This window comes from Labeo rohita, chromosome 5 (genome assembly GCF_022985175.1).
Source record: "Labeo rohita strain BAU-BD-2019 chromosome 5, IGBB_LRoh.1.0, whole genome shotgun sequence".
Lineage (NCBI taxonomy): Eukaryota > Metazoa > Chordata > Actinopteri > Cypriniformes > Cyprinidae > Labeo > Labeo rohita.
In genome coordinates this window covers 11,818,944-11,834,463 of record NC_066873.1, presented here as the reverse complement: position 1 = coordinate 11,834,463, position 15,520 = coordinate 11,818,944, and the positions used below count along the sequence as shown (strand labels likewise).

The following is a 15,520-nucleotide window of genomic DNA, read 5'->3' as shown; positions in this document are numbered from 1 at the left end:
ATGAAAGTGAATGGTGACTGAGGCTGTCAGTCATTGTCATTACGTGTTAAGTGTAAGTGTAACACAATTTTACAAATTGTTCACAAGTAAAACCAACACTCCTAATTAAAATTAAAAGAAGCATTTATATCATAGGACACTTAGCACTTCTGTAGTCCAAAATGTAGTCCAGTGACATTTCCCTCACATAAAGGGCTAAAGTTGAATCATTAGGGATTAAGTCTATTTTTGGTGTACATTGTTTACATTTCCATTCATTTACATTATGGACTCACAGACATAATTTTCCTAAAAAATCTTAATTTGTGTTCATCTTAAGAAAGTCAGATCTGGGTCAGGGGGTGAGTAAATAAGAGAATTTTTATTTTTGTGTGGAGTATCCCTTTAAGGAAAGATATAATGCCCAGAATATTTAAAGAGAGTAAAGAAAAATCAACATTTTTCATATATATATATATATATATATATATATATATATATATATTTTAACATCTTTCAATTAGACAGCTGCATATAATGAGTTTTTGTTTTCTGATGGTCACATGACAAAAATTAAGCTAGATTAAGGTTTTGTTTTATGTGACAGGGAATTCTTGGAATTGTCATGGAATTATTCTTGTCCTGAATTCCTCCACAGCTCGTAAAATTCTCAGTCAAAATTCAAAGTGCTTGTGTTTTGAATTTTAAAAGTTCTGTGTGCCATTATTTGATGTGGTCCAAGTATCTCTCAAGTTGCATATGTATTTTTATCATTTTATGCTTTTAGGAGCTCTTCTGAAAAAAAAAAAAAAAAAAAAAAAAAATACTGGATATGGTATAATGTAATTAATAATTAATCATTTTTATTTTGTCAAAATAATTCATTTAATTCTTTTATTTTTAAATTATCGTTGCCCACACACCACATAAATGTTATAGGATGTATCATAGCAGCAAGCACAGCAGAACAATGGATTCAAACTTTACTGCTGTACTGATCATAACTGCAGTTGCCATCCTTTCCATTTGCTCTTAAACTACAAAATATTCATGTGTGTGGAACTTGGCTCTCCTGTGATTATGTTGTATTTTCAGATGAGGCAGAATAAGATGAGTGAGTTTTAATGAAATATGACCATAACTGCTCACAATAGACTCATGAGATTTTTGTAAATACCAAGAATCCAGAAAGACAGCAGTTATAAGAATTTCTGTAATTTCTGTTGGGGTCCATTGTCTCTATGGCTCCACCACCTTGGTCTGTAGCTCCCCACTGGGCCTTTGGCTGCATCTGGATCCTTCAACCCTTTGGCTCCACTGGGGTCCTCCATAATATGAGGAGATGAGTGCAAACGCGCAAGTATAAAGTACTGATCAATAACTGTAACATGACAACAAGACAATGCAAGTATGAAGAATGACTCAAAGATTTAAAAAAAATGGCTTGTCGATTTCTCTGGCTCTGCTTTGGTCTGTCACCCCTCTGGCTCCAACATGGACTTCTGGGCCTTTGGCCACACATGGACCCTCCAACATTTTGGTCCTACTGGGGTCCTTCATAATATGAGATGACAACATGAACACGCCAGTAAAAAAAAACAGAGAATACTCAAACATGAGAGGAAGAACTATCACGCCCTGATGTGAGCCAAAGATGACGCTTGTTTATGCTTGATTATCTTTTCAACCAAGCCAAAGGTTCGCATTTGTATCAAAATATTACAGAACAGCTTTACAGTGCCTTCGCACCCCCTGCGAGCAAGCTAAAGGCGACAGTGGCAAGGAAAAACTCCCTTTGGTACAACGAGTAGTATACATAGGAAGAAACCTTGAGAGGAACCAAGACTCAGCAGGGGGTTCCCATCCTCCTCTGGCCGGCACATTTAAAAATGTAAAATAAAATTGCAAATAAGCCAATGCGCAAGTATAAGGCACTGCTAACTTAACATCTTGCTCCTATGTGAGCCAAATACAAACGCAGATCGCTCGTCGATCCCTGGGTCCCTCGTCTCTACAGTTTTGCCTTGCTCTGTCTTCCTTTTGGATCCAACATGGACTTCTGGGTTTTTGGCTGCATCTGGACCCACTAACCATGAGGAGATGATGCGAACATGCAAGTATAAAGCAATGATGACTCAAACGTGAAAAGGAGAACAACCTCACAGCCAGAACACTCAAAAAAGGAAAACGTGAACTAGTCGAAGACAAGAAATGGAAGACGAAGCGAAAACGCAAGTATGAAGCTCACATGACTCAAAGATGAGAGACAAAAGATGGCTTGTCGATTCCTCTGGCTTTGCTGGGGTCCTTTGTCTCTACGGCTTTGCCTTGGTCTGTCGTCCTCCTGGTTCCATCATGGACTTCTGGTCTTTTGGCTACATCTGGACCCTCCAACCTTTTGGCTCCACTGGAGTCCCTCCATAACATGAGGAACTGACGCAAAAGTTAAAAGCACTAGTAACTCAAACACGAGAGGGAGAACTCTGTTGCGCTGATGTAAGCCAAGCACATTGAGCCAAAGATGATGCAAAATAACAAAATGCTCGTTGATTCCTTTGGCTCCACTCCACATGAACTCCACATGAAGGCTCATTCATGAATGTGCAAGTATAAAGCACTGATGACTCAAGCATGAGAGCGAGAAAAATCTTGGAGCGATGTGAGCATAAGATGATGCAGGAAAATTCAACATAAGAAAATGCACATGAGACGAACACAAGAAATGGAAGGAGATGTAGCGTACACGCAAGTATGAAGCGCAGATGACTCAAAAACAAAAGATGGCTTGTCATTTGGCTTCGCCTTGGTCTGTCGCCCCCCTGGTTCCAACATGGACCTCAGGCTCTGCTGGGGTCCCCCGTCTCTACAGCTCCACCTTGGTCTGTCATCCCCTTAGATACAACATGGACTTCTGGGCTTTTGGCTGCATCTGGACCCACTAACCATGAGGAGATGATGCGAACACTCAAGTATAATGCACTGATGGCTCAAATGTAAGAGGGATTCTCAGATGCCTGTCGGTGTGACACCGCTCCCATGATAGTTGATTGACATGAGCGTCTTACCTCAGACCCACCTTAAATCAGCTGTAACAGTCCGACCTCCATTGTTTCGATGCCGGAGCAGGGATGTAAGTTAGACAACATCTCTGATTGAGTGATTGAGGTGTTGTGTTGCTGGATGTAATAATGAACATAATGGTCATCATTTACTCCCGACATCTGAGCTGCTGAAGATGCAGTGGATTGCGTTTGTTTGTGAATAGAATGCACCTCCCGATCTACATATATCCATCTATGTTCACTTGAATCATTCGTGATCCAGCTTCACTTACAGTAGAAGTGAGTATAAGAGTTTTTTAATGAATCTTTGTGATCGCCTTTCCTAATAACCTGCTAGTTAGCAAGTTTAGTGGCTAAAGTAAACAGGCTTGTCACTCCAAAGAGAGAAGAGAGGGGCGGGACGAGCAGAGCTCATTAACATTTAAAGCAACCTTGACCAGAACAGGATGATTTTTGCAAGGTAAAAAGCGTGTTGTTTTACACTACCATTGACAAATTTTTAACCAAAGTATATTATAGACTTTTCATTAAGACCCTAAAGAATCATATCAACTTGTGGAAAATGGGCATCCAATGACCCCTTTAAATCCAGGAAAATGTAACCCTAAAGAAGTAATTGGTTACACTTTATTTTAAGTGTCCTTGTTACAGTGTAATTATACATTTAAGTACTGAGCAATATTAATTAACTGCATGTACTTACTATATAGTTAGGGTTAGGATATGGCTTAGATTTACTTGCATGTAATTATGCATAATTTATTGTTATTATAATAGTAAGTACATGTAACGTCTAAAAAGGACACAGTAAAATAAAGCGTTACCAAGTAATCAACAACAGCGGGTTGCAGTCTTATCTATATGTTAAACACACATTTGTAGCAAACAAGTTTTAATGTACTACTAACTACTAAAAACTGCAGTACATTTACAAAAACGGGATAACAAATGAAATGAGGCACAGGCACACAGGATATACAATATTTGTTTGTTTTTTTTGTTTTGTTTTTTTGACACTTTACATTTACAACCAAAAGTGAGGCGTTTATGAGAATCATTTAAATAAGAAAATGGTGTATGACACCATTTTATTAAAACAAAAACATAAGAAGTCATGTTTTGAACAATTCTTTTTTTGACAATCTCTGAAATATATTTTAAAAACAATGTTTAAAAAACTAAAACAAACAAGAAAAAAACTTAAAATTATGAAAGAGGTTAAAATAACAATTGCCTTACACCTACTAAAAGTAGTCACAGTCAAATCGGAACAAATTGACATGATGGGTACATTGGTTTTCTCTGTCTCTTTGAGACAATAAGTCTTTAACATAGATGAAGTAAGGTGTTTGAATTCCTTTTTAACCTCTTTTCTCACAGAATCATGAACTCAATTCAAATCGAGTCCAGAAATGCAAAACAATAAGGAAAAATACTGCCAGCAACTGAACATTTCTTTGTGCTCATCGACTCTCTCTCTTCCAAACCACAGCCATGTTCTTGTCAGTAAGGGCAACCAAGTAATGTAGATCAGGATCCATGGCAATGCTGTTAATAGACGGCCCCTCTAATGCACCCTTTCCAGCTCTAACCGGTGAAGGCCACTCCAGCACCTGAAATAATATGGGCAAAAAAAGAAAATGAGATCCAGGAGCTCTGTATTTAAACATCAACAGCAACCACTCCTCAAGAGTTAATCATGTTGAAACAATAGGATACCTTCTTAAAGGATTTAATGCGTCTATACTGTAGCTAATAGGATTGTTGTAGTATAAGATAATGCCGGATTATTTGGAGTGGATTATCATCTGTTCTGCATTTCTAAATAAACAAAACAAAACTGTGAAACATGCCATCTTTTATTTGGCACATGTAAGATCATTAATTCCCAATCCGAGATCTTACATTAACCCTAACCGCATCTCTCACCCAGCAATGATTAACTTACCTCAGTGGCTGAGATTGGTTTTCCACTCTTGAAGTTTTCCATCATGGTGTCTGTGATATGGTACATCCATAGCCTGCCTTGCTCATCCCCACACACCACATAACCATAGCCTACAAGAAAGACAATCACACATCCATTGTGCATTTAGACTTTTCAGATCAGGTTTACTCACACATCCAGCATATGTTGTATGAACATTTTCAGCAGGCACATATTGCAGATGACAATGCTTAATTAACTGGGAAAAGCAGAAGTTATGATCACAATTAAAATAACATTTATTGTCTGTGCAAATAGTCTTGTGGCGCTGTGGGCGTCCCGAGTTCGAATCCAGGCTCGTGGATCTTTCCTGATCCCACCCCCTTCTCTCTCTCCCGCTTTGCTTCCTGTCTTACCTATACTATCCTATCTAAATAAAGGCATAAAAAAGCCAAAAATAAAAAAATAACATTTAGTGTGCACCCCTACCATATATGACATTTCATACACATATCATGAATACCTGGACAGGTGCCTAGAGACAGGTATGGGATGTCAGTACTGGACCATTGCAGCTCTGCCAACACAACAGCTGGGACCTCGTTCTTTCTGCCATTCCAAGATGCCCGTGTGGCACTCCAGCTCCACAGGTAGATAGAGCCCTGCATGTGGCTCTTGGATGCTGGGAGGAAAAATTGCAATCATCATTATTGCCTTCAATATCAGACAGAACTGGCCATACTGTGTGCTAAAAATAAATTTAATAGAGAGTAAGCTTAAATTTATGCTAGGAACGAGTTTAAATGGAAAATTAAGGTGCAAAACTAGCAAAAAAACAAACAAAACAAGACAACAGTGAAGAAATGATTAGTACAAACTTTTTTTACAAGTAAATATAATAATATACATAGCTGCAAGCAGCTATTACCAGGGTTCAAGTGCTTAAAGGCATGCAAGCACATATGAAAAAAATAAATTATTTAGCAAGCCATTAATGACCTAATGATTTAAAAAGCATTTTTGGCAAATCCAGGTAATTTAATGATGTTTTAAACAGTTATGACTGTTATAGCGCCAGCTGTGGTCCGATCCCCTTAAAACTTTGCATGCTTGTTTAGAATCACCTGTCGCATGTGCTCAGCAGGTTTCATGAAGTTTTGAGTTTTCATTTAGGCTTTATAGGATTTTGGGTAAATTTGGACAGGCCCCTTTTCTAGATGACCCTGTTATAGGGCTGGGTATCGTTCAAATATCTTCGATATCGATGCTGATACCTATACCTTGTAGCATCATGCTACAGTGTCCGTGAATGATCACGTAACGCTCACTTTCGTGTCGTGTAGTATGGAGAGATATATTTTCTGAAATGCCAGTATGGATGAGTATGCCAGTATGGATTTTTTAAACAAAAACGCACCAGTGTAAACGTAGCCTTATATCTAAGGGGGTTGTACGTTAATGCTTTAACGCTACAGCCTCCCGTGTGTGCCACAGTGTAACTGGTGTAAACTAGCAGGTGTGTTCGACTTTGTCGCGGCTCTGCACAGGATCAAGAGAGCTATAGAGAGCAGACTGCTTCGTATGCTTTCGGATTGCTGTTACGGATGCGACGTGCGAGGACGGTTTGTTGCCACTGGCGCACAAGCCTCGCTCAAACTTGCTCTGAAAGGCTGCGCATTTTGCATTTAGTGTGAAAGCTGCTGATCTGCGTGGCACCGCTTCTAGTTTAACACACCTAGTGCTGCAGGCTTACTGGCACACTGACGTTCACGAGATTAACCCCTTAGGTATCGAAGTTTGGTACCGAATGACAAGAGGTTTTTTTGATCCTCGATGGTATTGAGGCATTTTGGTCTGTGCCTAAAAAGTATCAAACTTGATAACCAGCCCTACCCCGTTATAGCTTTCCAAAGGGTACATTTCAACATTTTTTGATAATTATTGACCTAAAGAGTCCAGAGAATTGCACTGCAGTGTTTTTTTCCAGATTGAGCAAAAAACCTAGGACTAGTTTGCAAAAGTAGGTTTTTCACATCTTCTCAATAACTTAACAAACAATTTGATTGACAGCAGTGGTTCTAAAGGCAAAGTTGTCGGAATGAGGAGTTCTATCATGTGATATGAATATTGCACGACATACTATTTATGATTTTTTTGTATCATTTACACCCTTGAAAAATGCGACATCATCCCATCCCCCTCCAGTAACGATTTCTTTCAAATTTCTCACAGACCTTTGGGGCCCTACTAGAAGTGGCCCTACCCCTTTTGAACGTTTTGGCGTCCCTTTGCGACAGTGAGTCAAACATTTTTTTTGATAATTATTGATATTCGCTCTCCAGAGAATCTGCATTGGTTTGGTTTTAATTGGGCGAAAAACCTATTTTAGTTCGCGAAAGGATTAGTTTGCAAAAATACCAAACATTTTGCCAGGCTCATGATTGCATCAGAGGCGTGTGTTTTGTCCATCGTGAGCCAAGGATTCCAACGACATAAGCCACTTGAGCCTGCGACTGACGACTTAGGAGTTATGAGTAATTTCGTAGCTCTGATTGCAAGTCTTGCAAGTGAGGTTGTAGTCGGTGCGAGTTCTACCATCCCTCAAAGTTTCAAGATGCTACGACTTACAGTTTGGTCTGCACAATCAGTTTTGCATGGAGATTGCTGATCCTTGGCCAATACAGAAAACATATATTAAATATGTTATTTGGTCAACTAGACCTAAATTTTTCTTACTGCTTACTCACCCACTATATCATCTGTGAGGAAGCTCAGTCCGTCAATAGTCCGGTAGGTGTTCTTCTTGTCCTTTTTCTTGTAAACTGGAAACACAATCTCCATCTCTTCATTTCTGAAAAACCATGTAAAGTACAATAAAGAAACATTTTCTTTAACAACACACACATAGATTAATCAGCATAGGGATGATGATCATTTCTGAACTGATGTAGAATTCAAACCTTTTCTGTATGTTTTTACTGAGCTGGATGTCAAAGATACGCAGCCCATCATCACAGCCCGAGAGGAGGTGCGTGTCTGGAGATGTGGGGAGCAGAGAGAGATGCAGAGGAGTGGAGCCCGTTTCCAGGACTAGCAGCTTACTGTGAGAAAAATAAGAAATAAAACAGTTATGGAAAAGTTTGTATAAATGTAAATGTTTACAACAACATTTCTAAATTAAGTGATAAAAAATGACTGCGCAATAAATAATAAATAACCTTATTTTGAAGTTGTAATCACGATCCAGTCCTCCAATATCCCACAAAAAGATCTTATTTTCATACGTCCCAGCTGTAAATAGAAATAAAGTGTTTTTTAGTTACAGCTATATAGCTGAAGTTATTATTTAGTCATTTAGTCTTTGTTTAACTCACTGAAGAGAAAGGTAGCGTTCCGTGGACTGAAGCGCATAATGGAAATGGCACGTCGACTGACACGAAACTCCCCAAATGCCAGGTTGACTCGGGGATGGATAAGCTTCACCAGACCCCTCTTACCCCCAGCAGCCAGGATACTGCAGGGACGGGTGGAGCCACCTGTCCTGGACATCAGCACCGTGGACCATGCTAGTGAGAAGAACTCCTACAAGACAACAGTGGAGGCAACATTAAATTTACAAGCACTGTAAAACGCAGCCTGTTTGGTTTTAAAGGAGAAGTCCACTTCCAGAACAAAAATTTACAGATAATTTACTCACCCCCTTGTCATCCAAGATATTTATGTCTTTCTTTCTTCAGTCATAAAGAAATTTAAATTTTTGAGGCAAACATTTCAAGAATAATAGATTTCAGGAATAAATAAATAAATACAATTTATATACTTTTTAACCTCCAATGCTCATCTTGTATAGCTCTGCCATTTGCATGCGAACTCTGTGTAATCCGGCTCATGTATGTCGAAAAACTCCCATCTCATTTTCTCCTCCAACTTCAAAACCATCCTACATCACTGCAGAAGCACAGACTCAGTGTTTACAAAGTGAACGCGCAAGGAGGGTCAAACACCCTTTACAAAAAAACAGCGATGTAAGATGATTTTGAAGTTGGAGGAGTTTTTCAACATACCCTAACTGTCATAAACTGAATACAAAGAGTTCACACAGAGCTAGACAAGACGAGCATTTGAGGTTAAAAAGTGTATAAATTGAACATTTGTTTTTTAGAAATTAACAGATTGTTTTGCTGGTTAAGACCCTTCTTCCTCGGCTGGGGTCGTTTGGGAGCCCATTGAAGCTGCATTTAAACTGCATTTTGGAGGTTCAAACTCGCAGACACCACAGAAGTCCACTACACACACTCTTAAAAATAAAGACGGTTTAAAAGGTTCTTCACAGTGATGCCACAGAAGAACCATTTCTAGAACCTTTCACTCAAACGTTCTTTGAAGAATCATCTCTTTCTTACCTTTTTATAATTTGAAGAACCTTCTTTTGCCACAAAGAACCTTTTGTGAAACAGAACGGTTCTTCAGATGTTAAAGGTTCTTTTTTTGAACCATTTAGACAAAAAAGGTTCTTCTATGGCATTGTGAAGCACCTTTATTTTTAAGAGTGTAGAGAACATTCGTGAAAATTTTTCCTCAAAAAACGATTTCTTTACGACTGAAGAAAGAAAGACATGAACATCTTGGATGGCACAGGGGTGAATAAATTATCTGTAATTTTTTGTTCTGGAAGTGAACTACTAACTTTTGCAAAACAGGCTATGTTGGATTCTGTGGCATCAGTAGTTGTTCAGAATACACCGTGTATGTTTTTACAGTATGTCAAAACCACTGTTTCAGAAATTGCACAAATTGAGAATTTCCCCCCTCATTTTAATTAAATTGAGACCACAAATGATAAATTTGCTTCCATGACAAACCGTTTCTTTTCATTTTTTTTTAGTAAAACATGGCCATAATTTACTAGACAAGGGAACAAATTCTTAAAATGTGGCCAAAATATATCATTTTTACCCACATGTCACTTGTGGAGCTTCCCACCATCATAATATTAATAATTCTGCTAATATGCCATTCTTAATAGACTCTAAAGCAATGTATTTACTGTTTTGTTTGTTATTTTTCTGACAATTTATAACTATTCCAGTGAACCTGTTGCCTCTGTTGCCTAATAAACAACACTTTAACCTTTATTTTAAACTGTACTTTAAAATGAATGATTACGTTTATGCAAAGTTGATAGACTTGTTATTTGTCTCTCTGCGTGCTGTTAATTTTATTGTTGTTAATTTTATTTTTCTGCACTTTTTGGCAAATGTTGGGTAATTTGGGTATTCAATCCATATGAATATTTGCATACTATGCATAGCTACATACACTGCCCTCCAAAAGTTTGGAAACACCCCTGGCAAAGTGTGGTTTTGGACAATATCAGCATAAATCCTTATCATTTTTTGGTGCAAATACATAAAAGTAACTTGACATTATCATTGAAGACCAGCATTAATAATTTTCATTTTGATTACATAATAATGGCAATATATACATGTCAAAGTCAGACATGCCCCTTTGCCAGCTGTGATGCCTGGTTACTGGTCTAAACTTGGCCCAGGTTTTTAAAAGATTTTTGGGTCAGCACACCTTATTAGCTTCAACAACTGATTCCCAATTAAGTTTAGAATACAATGAATTTAGGCCCAGATTATGCAGAGCTGTAATAGCTGCTAATGGTGGATATTTTGATGAATAGAAAATAAGTTTTTTCTATGTATAAACTGTCTATGTAATAAAATATGTTTTCATATTTTGTGTTGTCCCTTAGCAGTGCAAAATTATCACAAATTAAAAAGGATTTATGCCAATATTGTCCAAAACCCCACTTTTTCCAAACTTTTGGAGGACCTGCAGAAATAGTAGAACTATGAAAGTAGTATAACTATGAATAGTAGAACTATAGAAGTATGATTTTCTGAATAAACAGTGTATTCCATGTATCATTTAGGTGAGACAAAAAACTGATTGGCCTATATAACTAAGCCACCTAGTGGCCAGAGATGGTATTGGACAGAACTTTTTTGCACTCACCTCACCAGGAACCTTGTATTTCTTCAGCACGTGTCCTGTCTCACAGTCAATCACACACAAAGTTTCCCCTCCACATGTGGCGACCGTCCGAGACCCACCACTGACACCTAACAGATTAACAACAATGCCAGACATATAAGATCAAAAACATGTTCAAGCATACAAATGATTTAATTTAACTGAATCACTTGATAGTGCTCACCAGCATTGCTGCCTTCCTGTGGGGGCTCAAAGGCACAGGCCCAAAGCTGAGTGCTGAAGTCGTCGGGACTGTCCTGTCGACTGTGACACTGCAAGACATGGAACGGCTGCAGACTCACCGGCTCCTGTAACAGCAGGGGAGAGAGACGCCCATTAACAATGTGCTATTGACTGTGTAACGAGCAATCAACTCTAATCTGAATACAAATGCAGGAATACACAATTTAATAGTGAGTCTGTGACAATTCACATGCAAATACAATGATCAGGCAAAATAAGGAAACTGTTTAGACACACAACTATCCTTTTACGACTTTTTTTCTGCATTATGACTTTCTTAATTTTATGCCTCCAAAAAAAATATCAAAATGAACATGAACTTGCGTTTTTAGTTCCTTAGCACAGATGTATATTCAAGTCACTGTGTGTATTGTCAATACATTTCTGATTCAACAAATCCTCATGTCTTTGACTCACCTGAGGAATTTTGCGTTTGACACCGGCAGTTTTCCGAGGTGTGTTGTTTTCTGTTTTGGCGGTCTTCTGTTTGCTCTGTTGAGCTGTAGTCTGATCCTTAGCTGTTTTCTTTGGGGTATCACATTTAGCTGGTCTTGATGTTGGCGTAGAGATGATTGGCTTTGCTGCCTTTCTGGGGCTTTCAGTTTTGCTAGCATCTTTCTGAGAAATATTTTCCAGGCGGCTTGATTTCCTCGGACTACCCTCTGAGGTGTCTACATTGGTCATTCGGGTGTGCTTTCTGGGGCTGGACAGTGTAGGGTCAGTTTTCTGTGGAGTGCTCGTCACTCGTGTGGATTTTCGCGGGCTAGCCTCAACCGGAACTGCACTCGCTAAGCGACTCGACTTTCGTGGACTGGCCTCTGCGGCCGCCTCAGAATTGTTTCTGGTTCTTTTCTGAGGACTTGTGATACTGTTACCACCAAGATCACAAGATCTTCTCTCTGCAGGAGTCTGTGTTGTATAAAAAAAATTTAATAATGACTTATTAGAGCAATTAGAGTCACAAATGTTTTCAAAAGGTTCTCTCGACACAGCATTAAGCTTGGATGGGAGAACGCATTTTAATCGTATGAATCGTATGTATCATAACTCACGCAAAATTCTACACTAAAACACAATCTTCTACATGCCTTCTGATTAAAATTTTATACTTTTTTAGAGCTTTTACTTTAATTCTAAAAAAATCTTCCTTCAAGTTGTTATTCATGTGTCTATTTGCTGTAAAATCGTTACTGATTGTTATAAAGTAAGCTATGAGTAATATTTTAAGATGAACACTTACTGGACTGAAGCAATTTAGGTTTAACACAATATTTTTGAACAACCAAGTTAAAATGTGAGCATTCAATATGATAAATCAAGAATGTTTTGAAGAATGTTTAATCATGCATCTCTCAATCAATACTGTATTACAGTGCATTTTATATTTTGCCCCCACAATAAGCTTAGATCATAAAACTAAGCATTTAAATATTCTTACTAGGACATCTCTGGGAAATTTAGAGTGACAACTAATATTTATATGCATTTTATGCAAGTTATCTGCTGTGTTCTTATAAAGGTCACATTGTTTTTCATTACTTTATCATGCTTTTCAGACATACACAGTTGAAGTCAAAAGTTTACATACACCTTGCAGAATCTGCAAAATGTTAAATATTTGACCAAAATAAGAGGGATCAAACAAAATGCATGGTATTTTTTATTTAGTACTGACCTGAATAAGATATTTTACATAAAAGGCGTTTGCATATAGTCCATAAGAGAAAATAATAGTTTAATTTATATATAGGCTTGATTCTTAATACTGTTTTGTTTCCTGAATGATAAACAGTTGTGTTTTTTTTTTGTGAGATAGTTATTCATGAGACCCTTGTTTGTGCTGAAGAGACTGCACCAAATTACAAATTTTTGCTCAGTTTGGTCCACTGAACAAAATTATAGTATTTTTCCCCTATAGAGTATGACCTCCAAGTTATTAAGTCTTATATCATACTACATGAGCCATACAAGCCTGATGTAATAAATATGACACTCAACAAAATGATGCTGATGGTTTACCTCATTCTCTTTTGTTGGAGTTGTGTCTGTGACTTTGCCTTCTTCTTCACTGCACGTCAGTGACTTCAAATATTCCTTTGCAATCATTTCAACCTAAAACAAGCATAAATGGGATGAGGTGAAATGCAACCACAGTGAATTAGAATGACCACATATCCTGGACAGGATTTCAAAATTGCCTAAGAAAATTCAGGTTTTGGCTGTGTTTACAATTTTGCTGTAGGTCTAGAAACAGTTTAACCAAAAGTGCGCAGGCATTGTACATAAGCAAGCAATCGTGGCATCCAAAACAGAGAATGATCTAAAGAAAATGGCTGTAGAGAACATGTAAATAGGGAAAAAAAGCCAAAACCCTGACATTTTGGGCAGTTTATAAATCTGGGCCAGGATATGTCTGGGGAAAAACCAAGATATATGGTCACAATTTTGATGATTTATGAATTCAAAATCTGTGTTAGGACCAGTAAATACAATATTCGTGCTAGAGTACCCACCCTCCACTTTGTGTATTCGCTCAGGGAATTCGGGCCATATTTGATTTGGGTGCAGGCAGCATTAACAAAGCGCTTCTCCACAGCAGCCAGACTTTGTGCTGTAATGGGATCAGGAAGACCGAAGCTTCGTTCCCATACGCCAATCACCTAAAGGTTACAAAAAAGCATATTTAGGAAATATCGCATAGATAAACTGTTTTCATTATGATCATTTAAAAAGGTTGAAAGTGATATATGGAGTCAGTTCTCACCCTTTTCCTGAGAATCTCACTGCTGCCATGGCGAATATGATGGGCCGTAGAGCTGATATCCTTCCCATTAAACATCCTCAGCTTTGGTAACAGAAAGATCACTTTGTGTTCATCATTGACCTAAAAAAACACATTAAACAATTCATAGTCAGAACAAGATCTATAGTGTCTAATACAGCACTAATTATGCTGTGGATAAAAAAAAGACTTTTGACGTGTTTAAATGTGAGGGTTGAATTTCAAAGCATGATTCTTACTGTGAGGTAAAAGTTGTCCTCCAGTCTAAGTTCCTCTATGTTTCCCAGGGCTTCCAGCGACTCTACGTCCTCCATTTCATTGTTTGAGCAGTTAAGGATCTTCAGGCAGGGCAGACAGAGGCCTTTAGGAATCTCCTGCAGCATGTTCCCAGACAAATCCAACTGCTCCAGACTACACAGTTTAGATAGCAGAGGCACAGACAGATCCTTGCTCTTCAGACCCATGCGTGAGAAACTGTACAGAAGGGAGAAGATCAAATATTGTAAACAATTCAGTTTTTAACACGAATTTAAGTAGACTTTTTATTCTTTAATAAACCATAACACATCACAGTTTGCCTAGGAAACACAACAATAACTTTCTTACTTGAGGCTCTTGATCTGTTCCAGTTTGTTTGTTTTTGGAGAGCTTTTCTCCAGCAGTATCTTCTCTGTTATCTTCTCCATGGCTGCACAGTGAAACTGTGAGTATTGTGTCTAATCAAACCTTATAAAGGTGGGCTGTAATGATAACAGGTTTCAGAGACGAAGTAAAACTCTTGCTATTGGATGTTTAGGTGTCAGAACCACAATACATCTGGTATTGTTATGTAATGATACAAGACAAGTGGCCTATTCACGCCCTATGGGGGCTCTGAACACAGGAGATTGCCGTGAAACTTAAGAGACTAGAAAGAAACATCATTTGCATCCTGTACTTAAATACTGAAAAGACTAAGTAACTTAAACAAAGAAAATGTGGCGTTATAGTTTCGAAATCATTTTTTACAAATTATAAATTAATAAAAACTTAGTACAATGAGGAAGGTGTTTACACGCTGTGTATATTTTCTTAATAACGTGTTTATTAAATGCTTAAGACAATCCACGGCTACATTTGTGACTGCATGTTTTATAGCATGTTCATTGTGCGGTTGCTTTTTTTTATTATCAATGTAGGTTTTACAGACAATTGTATTACACAGCTTACCTTTAATGCAACGCGGGACCAGATCTGTTTAAATATACAATACTCAGAATCACGTGGGTTAGCACGGCAGATCGTTTTCCCGGGAAAATACAAATGAACTTTGACCAGTTTTGACGTGTAGTTTGGTTTTGGCGTCACCATCCCGCCATCTTGAGTGTGGCACTGTAGTCAGAAAATCTGAGGGTGCAGTTATGACTGGGAAAAAAAGGATATATTTCAAGCATTAACCAGTGATTTTCAACCAGTGGGCACATTTCCGAGGGGCCCGGATAA

The 15,520-nt window shown here is 38.1% G+C and overlaps 1 protein-coding gene across 1 annotated transcript; it reads right to left on the bottom strand.

Annotated features, from left to right (window-relative positions):
• Nucleotides 1-3,984: 3,984 nt before the first annotated feature.
• Nucleotides 3,985-15,372, bottom strand: lrwd1 (leucine-rich repeats and WD repeat domain containing 1). Its single transcript, XM_051109408.1, has 16 exons — nucleotides 15,248-15,372; nucleotides 14,645-14,778; nucleotides 14,278-14,512; nucleotides 14,021-14,140; nucleotides 13,770-13,916; nucleotides 13,276-13,368; nucleotides 11,674-12,165; nucleotides 11,198-11,321; nucleotides 10,996-11,102; nucleotides 8,343-8,550; nucleotides 8,187-8,259; nucleotides 7,929-8,069; nucleotides 7,716-7,819; nucleotides 5,492-5,650; nucleotides 4,990-5,099; nucleotides 3,985-4,654 (listed from the first exon to the last, which is right to left on the bottom strand). Exons 2-16 carry the CDS (start codon nucleotides 14,722-14,724, stop codon nucleotides 4,505-4,507), a joined length of 2,343 nt encoding a protein of 780 aa, XP_050965365.1. The 5' UTR covers nucleotides 14,725-14,778; nucleotides 15,248-15,372; the 3' UTR covers nucleotides 3,985-4,504.
• Between the last annotated feature and the right edge of the window lie 148 nt (nucleotides 15,373-15,520).

Coding starts and splice junctions, on each gene's coding strand:
- lrwd1 (XM_051109408.1), bottom strand. CDS start 14,724: ATGGAGAAGATAACAGAGAAGATACTGCTGGAGAAAAGCTCTCCAAAA. Junction 11,322..11,673: donor TCAAACGCAAAATTCCTCAG/GTGAGTCAAAGA, acceptor CTGCTGTTACAG/GAGCCGGTGAGTCTGCAGCC. Junction 4,655..4,989: donor AACCAATCTCAGCCACTGAG/GTAAGTTAATCA, acceptor ATATTATTTCAG/GTGCTGGAGTGGCCTTCACC.